This window comes from Mustela nigripes, chromosome 11 (genome assembly GCF_022355385.1).
Source record: "Mustela nigripes isolate SB6536 chromosome 11, MUSNIG.SB6536, whole genome shotgun sequence".
Classification (NCBI taxonomy): Eukaryota; Metazoa; Chordata; class Mammalia; order Carnivora; family Mustelidae; genus Mustela; species Mustela nigripes.
Genome location: NC_081567.1, coordinates 22262409 through 22284118, shown reverse-complemented (window position 1 = coordinate 22284118; position 21710 = coordinate 22262409). Strand labels below are relative to the sequence as shown.

At 45.2% G+C, this 21710-nt stretch overlaps 1 protein-coding gene across 9 annotated transcripts in view; it reads right to left on the bottom strand.

Annotated features, from left to right (window-relative positions):
* TNRC6A (trinucleotide repeat containing adaptor 6A) overlaps positions 1 to 21710 on the bottom strand; it is a 104955-nt gene that overhangs the window by 10192 nt on the left and 73053 nt on the right. For 6 of the 9 annotated variants that reach the window (XR_009407010.1, XM_059415148.1, XM_059415156.1 and 3 more), the window contains 11 exons: positions 20641 to 20673; positions 18723 to 18803; positions 18329 to 18380; positions 14284 to 14426; positions 13751 to 13897; positions 13446 to 13583; positions 12885 to 13013; positions 12410 to 12487; positions 11947 to 12157; positions 8648 to 8779; positions 1057 to 1215 (listed from right to left, as the gene is read on the bottom strand). Coding sequence is in view for 8 of the 9 variants with exons in the window: in XM_059415148.1 (XP_059271131.1) it covers positions 1057 to 1215; positions 8648 to 8779; positions 11947 to 12157; positions 12410 to 12487; positions 12885 to 13013; positions 13446 to 13583; positions 13751 to 13897; positions 14284 to 14426; positions 18329 to 18380; positions 18723 to 18803; positions 20641 to 20673 (1303 nt within the window). In the remaining variant the exon portion in view is untranslated. The remainder of the gene's footprint in view (positions 1 to 1056; positions 1216 to 8647; positions 8780 to 11946; positions 12158 to 12409; positions 12488 to 12884; positions 13014 to 13445; positions 13584 to 13750; positions 13898 to 14283; positions 14427 to 18328; positions 18381 to 18722; positions 18804 to 20640; positions 20674 to 21710) is intronic. The other 3 variants (XM_059415151.1, XM_059415154.1, XM_059415149.1) reach the window with 3 other exon arrangements.

The window sequence follows — 21710 nt, the reverse complement described above, 5'->3', positions numbered from 1 at the left end:
CTAGTACTCTATGAGGCTGATTTAGTACTATGGTTAGTGTAACATGAGCTGCTATTTAAGAATGACTTGTGCATTTTTGCAAATGAAATCATTTCTCAGGGTTCATATATTTTTAAATAGTAACACTTTAAAAATGTTTTTTTATTTTATTTTATTTTAATTTTTTTTTATTTTTAAAAGATTTTACTTATTTGACAGAGAGAGAGAGAGAGAGAGAACGCATGCGCACAAACATGGCAGGGGGAGAAGCAAGGAGAGAGGGAGAAGCAGACTCCCCACTAAGCAGGGAGCCCATGTGGCACTCGATCCTAGGATCCAGGATCACGATCTGAGCTGAAGCCAGATGCTCAACTGACTGAGCCACCTAGCCACTCTTATTTTTTTTAAGATTTTAGTTTTGAGGCACCTGGGTGGCTCAGTCGGTTGAGGATCTGCCTTCGGTTCAGGTCATGAGCTCAGGGTCTTGGGATCAAGTCCTGCATTGGGCTCTCTGCTCAGCAAGGAGTCTGCTTCTCTTTCTCCCTCTATCCCTTCCCTTGCTCATATTCTCTCTCACATGCTCTCTCAAATAAATAAAATCTTTAAAAAAAATTATTTTTAAGTAATATCTACACCCAATATGAGGCTCGAACTCACAACCCCTAGACCAAGAGTCGCATGCTCTACCAGCTGGGCCAACCAGGCACACCTAAATGGTAACACTGTAAAGTGCTTCATTAAATCACAAGCCATAGCAATGCAAACAGAAAAGAAGGCTGTTAAATCCACTGCCAGTAATGTCTCAGCCCAAATGAAACACCATGAAGTTAGTCCCCTGGTGCAGATGAAGAGGAGCCCTGAGTGTTTTTTTTACCTTACTCCTCATGCGGGCCAGCAGGACTCCCTCCCCCTTCCCTGCCTGGAGCATAAAGGCACTGGTAACAGGCCAGACTGGCTCCTCTGTTCCTTCCCAGCCCGAGCAGAGCGCACGCTGATCCACCGAACTGGCCTACATCACTAGAGCACTGAGCAGGAAAGGACCCCGTGAGGGAGGCAGAACCTCAGTCCGCACTTTACCTGGTGGCCAATTAACACTGCTAGAGCCGTTAGGCGATTTGGCACGTGGCCAGCCATCTCCTATTGAACCCGGAGGGCTGGCTGGAGAAGTACTGCTGTTCATAAAGTCATAGGGAACAAATGGAGACTCTTCCAGCCTGAAACCACTTGAAATAGCACCTAAAGAGAGATAAGAGAATAAGAGAATAAGAGAATGTGAGGCAAAAGGCACTAGTGAATTTATTTCTTGTAGCTTCTCAAATATCATAAGAACACCCTGTATGAGCTCTGTGGGTGCCAAAGTGCGTTCTGTAGACTGCGTGAAAAGTCCAGGAGGAAAGCAAGCCCTGAACTCTCTTCCAGATGGCAATCACTTTTAACTCTCTTATGTCCCGAGATCTGAACATTCTCATAGTGAATTTTATTTCAAGGAGGAGAATAAGGAACATAATCATCAGTAAGTGACCAGAGTATGGGTACAAACTTATTTCCAAGTCATTAGAACACTTGTACTTTGCCCTAAACCGAGAACAAGCACAGTGGACTCCTTGTCAGGGAGATGTGTGTTGCTGGTGAATGAGGTGCACCGGAGGAAAGAAACACAGCTCCAGTAAAGAAAGCTTTATGGTGGAGAATGTTCTAAGTGGCAGAGAGGGGAATCCAAGAATCCAGGAGACTGCTATGACCACTCCATGTAATGAGAACAAACACACGTTTTGATCAGGATGTTCCCATTTCTGCCTATGCACACCCCTTGTGATCATACACAGCAGTGGTAAAGATACCTGTTATCCAAATGAGTGCGAAATCCCACAAAAAGACAACTTACTCTCACTCAGAAATGGTCATTTGTCTTGGGTGATTTATTCCCTACACTCATTTTTGAACACATCTTAAATGACTAATGCTTGACACACGCAGCCAACACATCCCTCTCTCGGTGGACCTGCTGGGCCCAGGGAGGCGGGCAGATGAAGGGGCCCCCCACAAACCCGGGAGTGCGCAGAGCACGGAAAGGGGAGCATGGGTGGCAGGGAGGGTCGCGCTGGCGTGAAGAAAGGGTCCAGGGAGGAGATGCCGGGCGGTGGGCACAGCGTGCACAGAGACCCGAGGAGAATAGCAGCTTGGCATGAGTGAGGAACCGAAAGACTGTTTTGTCTGAAAAACAGTCAGCAGGAGAGTAAATAACACGCAGGAGTGGAGCCTGGCCTTGAGGGGCAGGGATGACCCTGTAGGTTTTGTCTGAAATGTCTGGAACTGGAAAGTCCTGAGGTGTGCCTGCTCCGGTGGCCCCAGGCCCTGCTGCCCCGGACGGGCCTACACCCTGCCTGTTCCCTGAAGGCATCAGATTCTGCAACACCCTCATGCAGGGCTTTGCAGGACACAGCCAGGGCTGTAAGTAGAGCAGTGAGACAACCACACTCATCTGTGGTCCCTGCTGCTGTTGCACAGAGAACGGAAGCCACGGGGGCAGAGACAGAGGGCAGCTGCCGAGGCGGCGAGATGCTACGGACACACAACTGTGCATTTTGCGGGACAAGGGGCACTAGTCACAGATGGATGGATGTGGAAGTCCGGGAAAGGAAGAAATCAAGGACATCTCTTACACCCAAATACGTAGCACGTGATGGGTGGATAACCCAAATGTGGCCATCAGCCAACACCACTGTAAAACAGAAGGAGTGCTAATGCATGTTTCGACACAGATGAACCTCGAAAACATTATGCCCCACCAAAAAGCCAGTCCCGCAGGACAGGATAATATATGCTTCCACTGATGTGAGCGGTCCAGTGAGGCAAACCCACAGAAAATGGACTCGTTTTTATGCATGTCTGGGAGGGAAGAAAAGTCCAGAAGGTGCGAGGAGCAACCCCTCTGGGGCTCTTCTGGGACGGGGAAATGTTCGACTCCCACGACTCAGAGTATACTAAAAGCCAACAAATGGTATACTTTATAAAGAGAATTGTATTACATGTAAATTATCTCAATAAATTTAGAGAGGAGAATCTCTCAAGCTTCCAGCTTTAATAACCCAACGGAGGAGCGAGGGTAAAGAGGAAAACCAAACACCCCCCGCTCGTGCCAGCTCTGGAGCAGGTATGAGGAAAAGCCCTGATCACAGAGGTTATGAGCTTCTACAAAAATACAGCAGAGCCTTGAATGTTGCTTTAGTCTTGTTTTACTCCATGAAAAAGTTTTGCCTGGTAGCACGCACAACACCAAGCTTCCGTACTGGTTACCGAGGGGGCAGAGCTGGCCTGACGGGACCTCACGGCACCATCACTGCTGGGCACTGACCTATTCCGGACAAGGCCTCGTTAGTTCAGCGATTCCGGCCCTTCTCTTCCTTGGCTTCCTTATCTAGTTGCTTTTATCTGAGTAAACTGTGTATCTTTTTTGTAAAGTGAATTAAAATCACTTGGGAGGGGTGCCTGGGTGGCTCAGTGGGTTAAACCTTTTCCTTTGGCTCAGGTCATGGTCTCAGGGTCCTGGGAACGAGTCCTGCATCTCACTCTCTGCTCGGTGGGGAGCCTGCTTCCCCCGCCCCCTCTCTGCCTGCCTCTCTGCCTACTTGTGATCTCTGTCAAATAAATAAGATCTAAAAAAAAAAAAAAAAAAGATAAAATCACTTGGGCGCTCAGCAGGGGTATGAGTAAAGTAGCAGCTGCATGTAAGACAGTAAACAAGCACGGACGCCACATTTTAAATGATCAATTTTTCTGCAAGAACCTGAGCGGATAAAAGTACTCCCCCCCCTTTCATTACAGAAAATTCATTTCTACTTATTAAAACTTCATTTTATTAAAAAGGAAAATAGGCTTGACAGAGAGGCAGCTAGAGTCCAATTATATTCTATTAACCGCTGCATGGGAGAAGGTGTGGAAAATGGAAGGTATGGATGTCCAGGTGGCAGGTGTAGTGGAACACAAGCAGGCTGGATCTGCACTGGAGACATACCGTTGTCTTAGAGGCAGGCATGTGGGGAGCCAACAATGAAGTGTCCACCCGCAGGCCACTTAGTGTCTTACCCCGTCCTAGTGCATCAGTGCTTCACAGGTGTTGCCTCATCCATTCTCAAAACATCACAGGAGGTACCATTTTATATTCCCATTCAGGGACTATAACAACCATAAAGGTTGTTATTTGACCGTACATAGCTAATAAGCAGCAAAGCTCGCTCTCAAATCCAGGGTCTGTATTTATTTCGCATTCTGCCACCTGAGTCAACCACCATTTCCACTTTTTTTTTTTTTTAAGATTTTATTTGTCAGAGAGAGAGTAAGCACAAGCAGGGGAATTGGGAGAGGGAGAAGCAGACTCCCCACGGAGCGGAAAGCCCAATGCTGGGATCAATCCCAAGATGCTGAGATCACAACCTGAGCCAAAGGCAGATGCCCAACCAACTGAACCACTGAGGCGTCCCTATCAGTCCCTTTTTTTAAAAAAATATTTTATTTATTTGACAGAGAGAGATCACAAGTACGCAGAGAGGCAGGCAGAGGGGGAGGGAGAAGCAGGCTCCCCGCCGAGCAGAGAGCCCGATGCAGGGCTCAATCCCAGGACCCTGAGACCATGACCTGAGCCAAAGGAAAAGGTTTAACCCACTGAGCCACCCAAGTGCCTCTAATTACTGCATTTTCTTAAAACTTCTTTTCTTTGCATTTTTCTCCTCAGTAACAAGCTGAAGGCAGAGGCCTAACCCACGGAGTCACCCAGGCACCCCCCTACCATTCCCATTCTTAAGAAAAATTCCAAATGTGATATGCCACCGAGTGGCAAATTCAACTTAGAATTCAGGTCTGTTTTAGGGTCCAAGGTTCTTTCTACCACATGACAATTTCACCTTCAGTATCTGATAATCATCAGTCCAAGGTTCACAAACCAGCAAGCTGACCTTTAAGCCAAGTTTAGTCAAAGTTTCAAGATAAAATCCAACAGAAAGGAACAAATGTCACAAAAATGTACTTTTGGTATTAATCAGAGGAACAAATGTGATGTCACTTAAGTTAGAAAGCAGAGAGGCTCTCCTGCCTCTCCTTCCATTATTTTAAATCACCAAGTCCTATCAATTCTGCTTCCCTACAGCTGTTTTTTTGCACAACTGCAAAGATTTCTGAATTATTTTGTTTTGGGTCCTTTGTACACAGCAAAGAGTTGGATTCTGCTTTATGAGTCAATGCAAATTAGTTTGATCCATTTATATTTATCAATTTGACATATACTTGGTCTCAGTGTTTCATTATTTCTATGATGCCTTCGATTTCTTTGTAGATTCTTTCTCAACTCTGAAAATGTGGTATCTGTTTCTATCTTTTCTGAAAATGTGGAGAGCTTCTATTTTTGATTTAGTGGGTAACTTTATAACTTGTTTAATCTTGCCTTAAAAAATTTTTATTGAAATATAGTTAATACAGAACAAGCGTAGTTTCAAGCGTACAGCACAATGATTCGGTATTTGTATATACTGCAAACTGATGGCGCGGCTCTTGATGGCAGAGCACAGTGACACTGGGTCAGGCGACAGTCATCTCCTGTCTGGCTAAGCTCTGGAAGTTCCCTAGATGATCTGCCCGGCTACCTCCACTCCCCAGGCGGCCACACTGTAGTCAGAGTGATAATCACCAAACACACATCTCACCATTTCCCGGCTTAATTCTCTGCAATAGTGAGCCCTCCAGGACAGGGGGGCTAACACTCAAACTCTTTAATTATCTATAAGGCCTCCACACCACCCCTGGGGTCCACTCCCATCACCTCTGCTTGGTTAACTGTTATCTTTCATGTCGCAGCTTAAGAGATCACAGGCCTTCTGGAATCCGTTCCCTCCTGCCCTCTACCCTAAGACTGAAATGTTCTTCTACATATGCCTTGCCCCCGGCCCCAGAACACTGTGCTGGGTGCTTGGCTGACAAGGGAACAATTTTATAAACAACCTTCTAGCCAAAGGATCTTAGGACCAAAAAGCATAGCAAGTAACTTAGTCCAACCCTTCTGTGACGCACAGTTTCCTGGTCGGACGTCCCTGTCTCCATTCCACCCTACTTCTCTTAACAAAGCTGGCTTTTCTTACTCTGGAGCGGGTGCAGTAAACGGTTAGCAGAGTAGGCCCAGCATACACACTGTAAAGCGCTTCAGGCCTGGCCCTCAACCACTCCTGCGCTCCTCCAAGTACACAGAATATCCTGCAGGTTCAGAGTACCTTTGCAGACCCCGGGCCTCAGCCAGGCCAGATCCTTTACGGCAACATGACTTCCAGTCATCACCTGTTTGTGTCTGCCTGAGGCCTGGGCCATACTGCGACCTTGTCTGACTTCTGAGAGAGCTGTGGGGGCTTGGAGACTGAGTCATGCATGTGTCTGATGCCTACGTGACTGACCCCCAGTAAAAACCCTGGACACTAAGGCTTGGGGGAGCTTCTCTGGTTGGCAATACTTTATACGAGGTTTCACAACATTGTTTCTGGAGAAATTAGGTCCGTGAAACTCCACTGGGAGAGGACTATAGGAAACTTCTCCTGGACTGTGCCCTGTGTGCCTTTTTACTCTGCTGATTTTCATCTGATTCTTTTGCTGTAATAAATCATAATCATAAGTACTACAGCTTTTCTGAGTTCTGTCAATTCCTCTGGCAAATCACTGAACTTGAAAGTGGTCTTGCACCGTATCTGCCAGGAGGCCGAACACTGGAGAACATACAAGGGACGGTACATCTACCACAGCAGTGCAAGGAAGGAAAGAGGCAGGTCATTTTTACAAAGAAACTGAGGCTCAGAGAAGCGAGGCAGACATGGAAATATCCATTTTAACCCCAAAAGACAGAAAAACACATGGCAGAAGCATTTTCTTGGCTCTCCACATCTGACCCCTCCACACACTCCTTTTGCCGCTAGTGGCTCCAGGATGCTGACCTTATTCTTTTCTAGGCTCTGTCCCTCTGAGGCAACCTTATCCACGTCCATGACCTCAACACTGTGATGAATACCAAACATTACTCTAGCTCAGATTTTTCTTCCAATTGCTGGTCTCTATTCCTAATATCTTACTGGGCTTTTCCGTATTGTGCACTACCCAAAATACTACACTTGACAAGCCTAAAATTAACTCAGTATCTGTCCACCATGCCTGCTCTGACTCCTGCATTTCTGCCACCATCACCTACATTACACTCCCGCGCTCCCATGCTCCCGCCCAGCAGGAGTTCACGGTCCCGCAGAGCGCTCAACCGAGTGCCCACGCAGCTACGTCCCGGATGAACCCATGTTTGCCCGAGGAGTTGGGCTACTTACCCAGCCCTCCTATCCTTAATTCTAAGGCTCTTTCTCATGCATCCCCTCCGTGTCCACTGCTTTCTGTCTTGCACTGCTTTGAGTCTTCTGTGCTTCGGAAAGCCACCACTTTCAAGTTCTAAATGACTGACGGCATCACGTTGTCTGGGACTTGCTCCCTCCCACTACCCTGGCTTTGCCTTCCTCCTCCTCCTTCCCTGGCCCTTCACCCCTGTGACAGGCCCACACAACAGAACCTACCAGGCTCTCCTGTTTTTGCTTTACAAATGCCAGTTACTCTTTGGTATTCTGTCTTTACTCCTTCGCATGGTCAAGCCAAAGACTCGGCTCAGCAGTCTCTCTGTGAAGCCCTTCCACACCCACTACACCCACAGTTCCTCATTCCTGACTCAACCTTCCAATGGACTTCACATTATCATACTATTTTTACCACCATATGGATTCGCATGTATAGCACCTATCACAGCGTACTAAAGTTGTTCACAAGCCTTATTTTTGTGACCAAACAATGAGTTTCTTCAGGGTATTTTTCCTGGCTTACATATGCTCAACTGTATACATCCATGTCCATAAGTATCTACGTGCTCCAAGTGGCCTAGCACAGTCCTTGGAAAGCAGAAGATACTCCATTAACATCTGCTAGATGAATTGATAATATTAAATAAGATGAAAATGATGTTTCTAAAAAAAAAAATGTAATTAACAGATGAAAAAACAAGAATACTGAATCTATATGATTTACACATAGCAATAAAATGTATCGAGAAAACATGCCATTATACAAAAAACTGGCAGAAGTCAAACTATGCTGGGAGTTTTTAATATTCTCCCCATCATACTAAATTGAGTATATGCTAAGTAGAATATTAGAACAATAAAACCAACTGCAGAAACCTAAATGACCATCAAAGGGGGAATAATTTTTAAAACACAAACGTATACTCAATCTCTATTTTATACAATCTGTAATAAAAGTTAATTTTGCTTTTTGATTTTAACTAAGATTTAATAATAAAGCATTTTTCAGTAAAGAGGAAAGGTTATAAGAGAATTTGGCTAGAAAAGCCATTTAAAATAAAATAAAGGCCTAGAAGCGCCTGGGTGGTTCAGTCGGTTAAGGATCTGGCTCTCAGTTTCAGGGTCGTGAGACTGAGCTGGGCTCCACACTGATGTGGAACCTGCTTAAGATTCTCTCTCCTCCCTCATCCCAGCCCTCCCTCTAAAAAATAAATGAATAAATAATAAATAAAATAAAACAAAGACCTAAATTTAGTAGTCTACAACCTTATATTTAAAGTACAAAATTTAAGAATGTTATTTCCTACCATGTTTGCTGGAGTTTTGATCCAAAGATGTGTTCACAGAAATGCTGTCCACTGTAGTCCACTTCCTTAGTCTTGACTGTGGCTCTTTAATACTGTTCATATCCATATTTACATTCAAGTTTGAGTTCAAGCCTAAAAATAAAATAATAGAAAACCACTTTATTTATTTTAAAGATTTTTTTTTTAAGATTATTTATTTATTTATTTGACAGAGAGAGAGAGAGAGATCACAAGTAGATGGAGAGGCAGGCAGAGAGAGAGATAGAGGGAAGCAGGCCCCCTGTTGAGCAGGGAGCCCGATGCGGGACTCGATCCCAGGACCCTGAGATCATGACCTGAGCCGAAGGCAGCGGTTTAACCCACTGAGCCACCCAGGCACCCTATTTTAAAATTTTATTTATTCATTTGAAAGGAAGTGAGACAGAGAGAGCACAAGCAGGGGGAGGTATACAGAGAGAGGGGAAGCAGACTCCCCACTGAGCTGGGAGCCTGACGTGGGGCTCAATCCCAAGACCTGGAGATCATGACCTAAGGCAGACGCTTAACCATCTGAGCCACCCAGGTGCCCAGAAAAACCCCTTTATAAAATACAGCACATTTTCCTTCTGATACCATAACTTCCATTTTCTGGAAAAGCACATGTAACTAATCTGTTTTCAATCCTGTGAATGTTCCTTAATAAATATCACCCCGCAAATGTGGCACAGCCAAATGATTACAGACAAAGGCAAGGCAGGCAGAACAGACAGTCTGGGCCGCCAGCCAAGGCTGTGCAGAAATAACACAGAGAGAAGAGCCGTGGCTACATTATCAGAGAGCAACAAATAAAAATCCTTAACAGCTAGTCTACTATTCAATAACCCAATGTTTTCAAACCATCAAACTGTTAAAACCACAACTGTGTCAACTGTGGAAAACCATTTCTTCATATAATTTTGGTAATTTAAAAATTCCTTGATAAAAGAAGAGATAATTTAAAGGAAGCCAATTATTAAAGCTTATCTCCAATAAAAGATTTTTTTTAAAAAGAGTTATTTATGTATTAGAGCAAGACAGTACATGCACAGAGGAGGCCGGGGCAGGGAGGCAGGAGGAGAGAGAATCTCAAGCAGCCTCCATGCCTAGCACGGAGCCCAACACCGGGCTCTATCTCACAATCCTGAGAACCTGACCTGAGCCAAAACCAAGAGTCAGACACTCGACCAACCACCCAGGCGCCCCTAAAATAGATCTCTTTAGCTATCCCCCAAGAGCACCATGCATGAAGAAATATTAATAAACACTTTCAGTTGTTATCTTTTGCTTGTAAACAACAATTTTCGACTGGCCAGACAAAAGACACTGTCACTTGAAAGTAAAAATGTCTTGCTCTAGCAATTGTACTTAAGGGTGAGACTCTCGTATCTCAAAGCACAATTTCCTTGAACTTTGCTGATGACACACATCAGATTCAGATACCCTCTTGGAACAAGGATGGAATTTCCATCTTAGATATTCTGGTCAGAAAACTGACCTTATTAAGCCAGGGTTTCTTAAGTTTAATCCAAGGACCGTCAATATCAGAATCATCTGAGATGCCTGTTACAAAAAGACTCCAGTGGGAACCAGAATCTTTGTTTAACACACAGCCACGCTGTTCCTATTCTAAATTTCAAAACAAATAGTTTTTAATACTTGGGTTTCATGACAGTCCATGTGATTGATAACAGGTCATTCAATCTTAAAAACTTTAACAGTGTGAATTCTCTAATATCATCCCTTATTTTTGGAGAGAACAATTATATTTGCTGCTCTCTGGACTCCTTAGCTAAACCCAAGACTTGGCAAATTTTTCTGTGAACCTGTGAAGGTTCAGACAGTAACGATTTCAGGCTCTGTGGGGCACAAGGTCTCAGTGTCTCTACGTAACTCTGTTGTAGCAAAAAAGCTGCCACAAAATAACACATTAACAAAAGAGCAAGGCTGTGTTCCAATAAAACTTTATTTACAGAACCAGCCAGCTGGCCAAATTTGGTCAACAGGCTCTAGTTTGCCAATACCTGATTTAGACAACCATACTGTGTTTGTACAGGTTCAGCAGACTTCTTAACCAAGAAGTAGGTTTTTTTTTTTTTTTTTAAAAATTTGTTTTTTTTTTTGGGGGGGGGGGGGGCACGTGTTCACCCAGGCACCCCAGGAGAAGTATCTCTATAAAGCCAGTCAGAACAGGAAATCCCATATTTAGAAACTTACCTCCTCAATGGCCCAATCTGTATGTCTAGTATGCAACAGCAAGAGTTACTTCCCTTCACTGGTAAGATCACAATGTCTCAGTGTACTTGAGTATTCTTTCACCACACTACTATTGTCTCTGGGATCACAATCTAGATAAATTCTAAGGTATTTATCTACATTGGTAACTGGCAAGGGAACTGCTTCCAGAAACCTAATGAGATTGCTAACCACTCCAAGGACTCAAAGTGCAACCCACATCCTAGCTGAGAGTCCACAGCAATACCAGGGGGAGCCAAAATGTGTACTGTCCAGCCAGAGTGAATTAATAGCAGGCTCCAGGCCCTGCCCACAGCCCGGAACATGCACACCAACTGTCTTGGACCCAGTTGGGCCAGCAACCAACCAAGCTGGTTTACAAGAAAACACAGTTATAGGAAAAGACAGAAAGAAAAAGCAAAATGAAGAGGGTATGATCAAGGCTCAAAATAGAATCAAAGGCACAAAGGAGAAAAGAGACTCAAAGAAGAAGAAAACATTCAGGCCTGATATTTCCAGAGGGAATAATGCCTGGGGACAGAGCGAAGAAAGGAAAGAGGGAGCAACTGCAGGGGCGACCAAGGCAATCCTCCTCTAGCCGTGATTTTCTCCACGCAGACCAGAGACCATCCCACACTATGTAGGTGAGAATCGCAATTCCAGGTTCTGAAAGCAGAGATGTAACTGTTCCCAGCTGTCCCTGCAGAGCAGCGCGGCTCAGTGCATCTCTGGCACGTGGTTACTGCTAACCTTCCCTCTTCTACCCTACGATGAAGCTACCTGGGGCTTCAGAGCAACTTCATGTTTATTCTAACCCACTGTGAAAGAGCAGGGGGTTTGGAATCAGTGTCGTTTTTTTACATGGAAAGAGGCCTTCCGTGAAACAAGACTACTGAACCGGCAAGAGGCAAAGCAGCTCTTGGAGAGGAATGGGTCCCAGGGCCGGCATGGTTTTCCCGAGGGGACAAAACTGTGCCTCTCAAGGAGCAGAGACAGTAAGCCAGGGGCCCCGAGCATCACCTGAATGTTCAGGGCAACGAGAAACCTACCTATCGGGAAGTTGCTGAAAGCATTTATTGGTGATGGCCCTTTTTGCAGCTCGGGTGTAGTGTGGGGCATGACATTCTCGAGGAAAGATTTCATGGCTGGCTGATGGAGTGGCTGCTGCTGAGATGGCGGGGTCTGCTGCTTTGCCAACAGGCTGGGATCGAGTTGCCGGGACTGCTGCATCATCTGCTGCTGCACGCTAAGAGGTCGACCCTAGAAACAAAGAGATGATTGGGAAACACGGTGGACAGAAAGGCTTCCCAGACAGCCACATATTCCTCCTCACTGCCAAATTCACTCCTCCTCCTAGGCAGGAAGTTGAACAATCAGCTGCATATCAGTTAAGAGGACTTTTAGGCAAACAGGAGACTTAACCAACCACGTATTCCACTCTATTTTAATAAAGGCATTTCGCATCTCGTTACAATTCTACTGCAATGAGTTCAGATTACAGATGTCATCTACCTGCTGGTCTTGCTGCTGCCGGTTCCCAGAAGGCACGCTTCTCTGACTCTGGGCCCTTTGCTGCTGCGCTAACAATCGCTGGAGGAAGAAGGTGAAAAGGCTGTCAGCGTCTCGGCGTCAGAGAGCTGCGAGCTTCAGGTGACTGCCGCGGATGCACACACCTACAGTGTAGCCTCATCTGGCGTCACCTCTCCCTGGGACTCCTGGCCTCAAGCCACCGTAGAATCCGGTCTCTTGTTCAATATAAACTTGTACTTCATCAGGGACATTTTCCCCAGTCACCCTACCCCTGCCTCCCCTTCAGACCTGGCTGGGGGTCCTCACAGAGCATCTGTCCTTCGAGGTCATGGTCTGTCCTCACCCACAGACCATAAGCTCCCTGAGGGCCATAGCGCCGACTCTGTTTGCTGCAACACTTCCTATACATGGCTGACACCCAATAAACGTACAGGACTAAGGCTGTTCCTCTACTTACCTGTAATTGGGAGATCTGAGAAAGCTGGTTTAGTTGGGATAGCTGGTTCAGCATGGCTACCTGTTGAGGGCCAAAGAGCGGATTCAGGCCACCGTTGTTTGGTGCATACTTCAGCAATGAAACTGGAACCTTAGGATCACAACGGCAAGTTAATAATGTTGATCAAATAGGTCAAAACTAACTAAATGTACGGTGTATTCTGAACTGTCAATAGAATAATTAAATCTGTGGACTATTTACTTGGAGGGCTGGTAATGTTCTGTCTTCTTTTGCTTTACTGTTCATATATACTTCCCTGGGTTAACTAAAAGATGATCTTAAACCAACCCATTGACTTTGCTATTGTCCTGCTCTCCTTAAGGTGTTTTACGGAAGGGAATGGTAAACTTTAGGTTTCATTTAACTTGGACTCATTTTCTTTACCCTGCCCACATCCTTCTGTAAGGACAGCTGGTGCTGAATTAGCTGCACCTCAAAGACACAAGGACGAGCCATTAGCCGCCTCATTCAAATATGAAGTTTCTGCAGGTCAAGAGAAGAGAGGAGGGCCCGAGTGACTACCTGAGGGGAGAGTAATGGAGGAGGCACTTGAGCACGGAGATTAGGCTGAGATGAACTAAGAGGTTGTGCTGGAGGCTGCTGCATGCCCCGGGGTTGTGCTGCTGTGTTTCCAACACCGAACATACTGGGATTGCCATTCTACAAAAGGAAGCAACAGTGAAAGAATACCAGTGGGATTCTTCAGGGGCAGACATCCCAACACTACACTGTATTATTGATTTAAACACAGTAACTACATGTGAGAGAGATCTCATTACTTATATAAATCATTCAACAGAGAGCCTAAAATATACACGTGGACTTACCTGTCTAACAGAATTCAAGTTTTGCATACCCAGCCCTGCTATGGAGCCAAGGGCCTGGTTAGGTAGTGCACTATTTGAAGGGGGAAGCTTCATGCTTTGACTGGACATAAACTGCATGTTTTGGGATTCATCTGCTACAATGCCATCCTGAGTGGACAGACAGAAAGATGTGCAACACCAGCCAAGCAAACAAGCAGAAGGGAGAAATCATTGCAGGAACAGAAGAGAAGTCACGTGACATTGCAGCACCAACAGGAAACGGGTAGAAAACAGAAGAGATTAGTGTTAATTCTAGAGTACATGAAAAGAACCAGACATATTTTACGGGATTAAGAAGAAAATACAAATGCAATCCCTATGCTAAACTGAAACATAAAGAGGAGAATGAACTAAGAATCCAGTAATAGCACCAGATTACAGTACTTTATATTAAATGCCCTAAACCACTGATGAGAAAATTATGCTATTAAGTGTACTGGTTTATCAGCCACAGGGGTAAAACAAAACAAAACAAAACAAAACGAACAACTTACCTTATCAAAGTAAGGGCTGCGCTCCATGGAAGACTCTTTGGAAATCTGAGGCCGAGAACCAGGGCCTTTCCCGACCGTTCGATTGTAATCACCAATATTTAGGCTATGTTTATCTATCTCCATTCGTTTGTCCTGTAACATTCCTAAGAAATACAGGAAACTATGTTACTATGTGGGAAAACAATCTCATGGGTTTCAGATAAATTTATAGCAGAAAGCAAAATATTCACTCCCTGACATGACTTCTGCCTTGACAAGAACATGTAAAAAATGCATTCAATAAATTTGGCATGCCCAGAAGAAAAGTTGGGTTTAGCAGATACTGTTATTTTACTGAATCAATTAACTTGAAAACAGACCAGTACTAAGATGGTTAAGACTTCTTCGGTCATCTTTAATCTGCTTAATTTAGTAATAAAAACATAGTTCCCAGATACAAATAACAAAAACAGCCAAGACAAAGCACCACTGGATAGATGCCCACTATGTGCCAGGCACTGTTTAAAATGCGTGTTCGAATTTAATGCTGGTAACACTACTATTGTCACCTCCATTTAGCAGACAAAGAAACTGAAGACAGACTGGTACCCATTTTCCCCTCTCTGTTTTCCTGTCCATTACTCTCCTCATTTTGACTTCTCTGAAATTTTAAACTCAATTTCTTGTCAACCGAACCTGTTATTCCTACAGATTTCCTATCTCTAATAATGGCCACTTATTGATTGCTTTAATGGCTCTCAGCTCCAAAGTCACCCTTTTTGACTGCTGAGTGAAAAGCACATCTGGGCTCTTTACATTTTTCTTTTGCCAGGCTTTGTCAGTAGAGGGCGCTGGAGAGCCACTGAGGGAGGAAGTTCAATGTTCACCTGGCTGCTTCTCCACTGCCCCATTCCTGCAGTGCAGGGTGCTCAGCCACAACCCCTGGCCAGCGTCTCCCAGCATTTCCACATACCTCAAAACCTTGAGACACCTCTCTATGAACAGCTTTGCTCAGCACCCTAGAGGGCAGATTTCCAGCAAGTCCCACCAGCACAGCAGCACAGCAACTTCTCTGCCATTCGGTGAGCCAAGGAGAAGGCAGAGCACTGGCCTCACAGAAACACACCCATATTCTGGGTATGAATTTGCTTTTCCCGGCTGTAATGCTTCTGCCACCCGTGGTCTTGCAGAAGGCTTAATTCTCACAGCACTGCGCCTAATCAAGCAACTCACTCCCCAGCAAAAGGAGGACAGTGAAGGGATCGTGTCCACAGGATCAACTGGTCTGACTGCACACATCATCACCCAAAAGTAGCTAGCCAAACTGATGGGCAGAACTGATTACAAAGCAAGTCAGGGGACAGCATCCTCAAAGGACAGGCACCTGGGTGGTACAGTTGGTTAGGCGTCTGACCTTTGAGTTTAGTTCAGGTCACGATCTCAGGTTTGTGAGATCGAGCCCCATGCCAGGTTATGTGCTTATCTTGGAGTCTGCTTGAGTTTTTCTCTCCCTCTATCCTTCCTGCTCGTGTTCTCTCTCTCAAATAAACAAATCTTAAAAAGAGAGAGAAGGGGAATAGGCTTCTGCCTCACAGGACACAGTGTCTTCCTCATTGCCAGAATATAGAGGTCTAGAAATCAAAAGGTGAGAATGAGAGTGGCTTCTCTCACTATTATACCTCATAAACCACTCAGAGAATTCTTGCTTCCTGGTCTGGCAACTCTGCAGGTTTGGAGATCTCAAGAGACAAAATGGTTCTACCAGGACACACATCAGGCAGCTGAATTATAAGATGAACACTACACCTGGACATTTTGCCTTCCTGTGCCACAGAACCACAGGCAAAAAAGAGCTTGTGTATTGGCTGGCATGATTGATTCTGATCACCAAGGGGAAATGGGTTTTCTAATATAAAATGAAGGCCACAAGGATTCGAATCCAGGGGTTTTCGGGGGGGGGGGGCGCTCTTCAGTATTTCCAGGCCCACTAGTAAAGGTTAACTAAAAACTACAGCAATCAAGAAAAGGCACATAAATAAGGGCTCAGACCCTCTGGGAACAGAGGTTTGGGTCACTGGACCAGCAGAACACAGGGTGCTGAGGCAGCAGGAATGGGTGCCGCAAGAAAGAAGCCATGCACACCAACCACCACTTGGACCATGACAGAAACGTGGGCAGGACTCGCTCTGCATGCTTTCTATGGCTCGTTACACGAGTGTGCTCGTAGAGGCTGACCAGTTCTTCTCTTTCCCATTTATATTTTATTCACAAGACACTGAAAGTTAACTTTACAACGGAGTCCTTCAGTCTCAATTGTGACTGACTTTGAGCAGCCAATAATAAATGCAACAACTCTTGGGACTATGTCTATCTCAACCTGAAGGGAAGGGCAGACTTCCTCACCTGTAGGAAAGAAAGCTGTGCCTCGCTAAGAAGAGAGACAGTCGCTTTGCCACTACACTGGAACGGAAGTGTGTGCACAAGGATGTGTACAGAAGATGGGTGGACACAGGGTGGGGTGAACTGTACCAATCATCAACCCACTGCCTCTCAGCTCTCACTTCTCCCCAGAAATAAAGGGATCTAGACCCTTTACCTGTTTTTCCCTTTGCCAGCTGACACTGCAGCTCTGTCGGCAGAGGCCGCAGGAGACACCACCAGAAGACCGATGGTGCCTCCCAGGCCCCAATGCTCTCTACTGCAGCACAGGCAGCTGCCCCAGACACATGCCCCTGCCAGGCTTACTGCTCCCACCAGCATCCACTGTGGCAGTTCTGTAGCAGAGCTCAAGTGAGACACCTCCCCAGAAGACAGATATCCTGTGGTTCTAGTGTGGCACCACAGTGACATCTCTGCCATGTGGTGAGCAGAGGGCCAGGTCCCAGGGTCTGGATCTCAGCCCTGGCTCAGATGCACACTCTCTCTGTCCTAAAGTTAGTGACCTCTCCTTACCTCTGCTACTCTATCTTCTTTTGTGGTCCCTTTACTTCTTACTAGTCGAAACTTTACTATGAGAGTAATTCTTCATATTTATATTAATAAACCTTCCTGCTCAAATCGCTGTGTAATTCTCTCTCCTGTCTAGAATTGGACTGACAGAGTAACACTACCACCTACTAAAGGGTCCAGTCAAGGAAGCTGGAAATCTCTCCCTCCCCCTGCTCCTTCTGTTTCTTTCTCTCTCTCTCAAATAAATAAAATCTTGAAAGTAAGCAAGAAAGCAAGCTGGAAATCAGCTTTCACCACACCCACTCCCCCAACCCCCACAATGAATTGGTTCAGATTGGTTCTCAACTTTGTTGATCCTAATTCCTTCATCTTCACTGAATAAAGAGCCTTCCCACCTACTATCTTATTTAGAGCTTTGAAATCATCACTGGCTACTGCAACAAATCTCGAACCACTTTTGATACTTTTAGTATCTTTTTCTCAGTCTTCTGCCACCAATCTCTTCTGTCCTAGGATCTTTTCAACCTGTAGCCACATTTTTTTAAAAACATAAATCCCAATCATGTCATTTTCCTATTATTTAAAATTACTTAATTCCATACCTCCAGAATGAAGTTCAAAGCCCCCACCTCCTCATGATTTAGCACCGTCCTCATATTCTAACACCCTCCCCTAGTCGAAGCTTCTCTCATCGACCACACTCCCACCACCACGATTAATTTATATTTCTTCTTCTATTACATGGAACTACTTCCATTTCTCCAGCCTGGTTCAACTTGTCTCTGTCATATGATCTGGGCCTTTGCACCTACGGTTTGATAAATTACTAAGAGTCTATCACACAACCTGGATAACACCTTTTTGATCAGACTAGATCTGAGATCATCACAGACTACAATCATGATGACCTTAGACCTGCACAGTGGCTTGTACTTTGAAGGCAGTCCACTCATACACCACCGCACTCTAGTGTGCTAAGAGCACAGGAATGCTGCGACAAGAACTCAGATCTCCACTCTCTTGGTCCAGGTCAGTGCTTACTTAGAACCATGACATCACAGAAACATTTGTCCCTCTACGATAAATACGAACCCCAATGGATTTAACTTTTTCCTACCTCCGGAAAGATCCATCTTATTGCTCTGTACATTTTCTTCTGGTGAGTCTCTCTGAAGTGAGAAAACACAGTGTGTTAGCAGGTCTTAATTTATCAATGAAAATAAATTAAAGATGAAATTTTGTACTTTACTTCACTATTTGTCAAAAATCAAGGACTGAAAGTCTTTTCACTGCGTAATAAGAAAAAATTTTCAAAATAAGATGTGATCAATATTTTTAGCTAAAATTATAAAAATAAAGGCGGCTTCAAGGCCAATTCTACTCTAACCTCCAGCACATGCATACAACTGAAAGACAGTAGTAACTTGTTAAGAAAACCAAAAAACCGTACTTAGAGTAAATTTACAGACCACCATTAAAAGGGGAGGGGGCTGCTAGGAAAATACACTTACCGAAAAACTGATATTTGAAAACTGTTTAACGAATGGATTTATCCAAGCTTCTTCTTGTTTGTTTCCACCTTTCATGGTTCCCTTTGGAAAACAAAAGAGTAGAAAGCTACCATGGCCACCTCTATTGATCTGAGCACAGTGATGGATTAATAAAAACTTCAAGACAATTCCCAACTCTCATTTTTAGCCAATTAAATTCTCCTCCAACAAACTCTTAGCAGAGTTGTTAACAATTACAAATCAACTTATTTGATTTTCAACTTCCTTTGCTGCAGTCCTCTGGTAGAGCTGTAATGTACAGAGAAATCTCTAAAGGCAAGTAGTCAGAAGGAAAAGACGGAAGCAAAGGGCCTTGATGACCCACAAAAAGAAAAAAGATCCTCAGAATAATGAGAATGGCTCATCACAGTTTCCAGTTTACAACTGGATTGTGCTCTAAGTACTTCAACAATCTGGATTTGTGGAGTTCTGACACCACACTAAAGTCAAAGTAGTTGTTAGGTTCCATAGGTTAGTCCAAAGAAGCCAATGTAACCAGTCATTTAATTATGCTATGAGCACTGTACTGGAAAAGCATCCCATGTTTCCAAATGAAAAGCTATTTTAAAATTTTAATTTGTGTTGCTGAGGAACATAGTACCCCAGCGGCAGCTGAGGCTGGGGATCCCCCCACCGCCAGCCCTGGTGCTGGCTGCCAAGGCTGGCTGGGCATGGGCAGTACAGAAATGATTTTGAGACATGTTTTGAGGGAATATGGTCCTTGATGATGAGCCTGGCTGACAGGAGGCTAGATGCCACAGGGATCACGGGGCCAGCCACTCTCGGTGTGTCACCTTAATTCCCCTCTCCCATTGCTACCGCCTGTTCCTTCCGACCATGGGACAGAACACAGCTTCTTCCCCCTCCCAAGCGCAGGTCTCTGAAGCAAGCACCTAACCCTCGCCCCGGTTTCTGAAGTCATCCTTGATTCCTCTGTCCCCTACCCCCGCCCCCGCGCCTCAACGGCTGCTGAGGCCTTCTGTCCCTTCGATTCTGAAATGCCTCTCCAATCAGTCCCTTGCACTACACATCCACTCTGGCTTCCCAATGCAGGCCCTCACTTTTCACCTGAATGAATGCAGAAGCTTCCTGACTGAGATCCCCCAACTCTGGTCTCTCCTCTGTGCCAATTGTCTTTCATAGAATCACTGGTCAGCTTTCTTTAAAGAAAGTAATTAAAACAAAAACAAAAACAAAAAACCAACTCATGTTGCCTTCTATGCAATTTCACTGGCTCTATATTTTATACAGAATAAAGTTCAAATTCTTTGGCATGATAAGGAAAAGACTTTACTATCTGCCCTTAATCTTTTTTTTTTTTTTTTTAAGATTTTATTTTTATTTATTTACTTGACAGAGTGAGATCACAAGTAGGCAGAGAGGCAGGCAGAGAGACAGGGGGAAGCAGGCTCCCTGCTGAGCAGAGAGCCCGATGTGGGGCTCGATTCCAGGACCCTGAGATCATGACCTGAGCTGAAGGCAGAGGCTTAACCCACTGAGCCATCCAGCAGTCCCATACTGCCTTAACCCACTGAGCCATCCAGCAGTCCCATATCTGCCCTTAATCTAACTACAGAGCCAGATCTCTTGCTACCTCTTTCCAGAAGTTCTACAGGCTACTAGTCAGGCTACTATTTCCCTGGCACACCCCACCCACAGGCATGTTCCAAACTCAAGCGGTCACTCCTCGGCCCTCTCCTACAGCCCCACACTAGACTCTGAGCTCCTCGAGGGTGCAGCTCATTTCCTAGTGTTTTTGAATCCCCAGCACCAAGCACAGTACCTGGCACACAGCAGAGGCTAAATAAGTGTTTGCAGTTGCTTTCTAAAAGATTTTTACTAGCAGAAACAAAGGAGAAAGAGTAAAAAGGCTACACACCCTTTCCCTTCTCCTTTTTTTGCCACTCAGACCCTGTAAGGAAAGACAAAGTCACAAAACAGCATGGTCCAGTGGGAAGAACACAGGGTTTGGAATCGGAAGACCTAAACTGAAGTCCTTGCTCTGTCACTTACTAGTTAAGCATCTCTGGGCAAGTCACCACCTTTTCCGGTCTCAAATTCCTCATTGGTATTCTACCTCGGAAGGTCATGAGGATCAAATGGCTTATGTAAAATATGGGAAAGCAATTCAAAAGCTATATGGAGAGGCAATGGGCAAATTCAGCCACATGAAACATATTTTTAAATGAAAATGGTAGGCCCTAGACTGAGAATCCCAGGATTAAAAGGGAGGGACCCTGGTAGGCAGCTAGTGGAACTACTGGATATTTGACCTCTAAGGTCAGGGGGTGGGGGAGAAGGGGGCGAGCGGTTCTCAAACAGGGTGGGGTAGGGAGAACCGCCTGGGGGCCTGGGCACATATTCTGAAAATGGTTCCCAAAAGAAGCTGACACCAGCATCCAACAGCACGTGTTAAGAACCAGTGTTCTACGTCAGTGCTTCTCAGCTCTGGCTCTGCATCAGAGACATCTGGGGTCCGATTTCCAGAACTGTAGGAGGCCTGGGGTACAGGAAGCCGTACTTGTAAAGAACGCCATAGGGCTCTGATGCACCAGCAGGTCTGGGAATAAGATCTGTCCGCATATCAGAGAAAAATCAAACTCTGCTCATTCCTAGGGATATTTGTCACAGGACCTTCCGGGGGAGGGGGAGGGCTACGGATGGGGGATGAAAAAGATGGTTATTCTGGATAAAGGGGAGGTCAGGACTGCAGGTGAGGTGGAATGGGAGATGAACTGGCAGCGCCAACGGAGAGTCAACTCGGAGATCTGCCCTTCTCTTCACCCCCACCACTGCAGGTACCACCCTGGAGTGGGGGGTTGTCCCAGGCAGCACTGATGGAAGGGGAGGAGGAGAGAAATCCCAAGCTATAGCAGTGGGGAGAAAGGAAGTTCCTGCGGTCTTCCGTTTCCTAGGTGGCTGCCCATACAAGAGGCTATAACTAAGTTG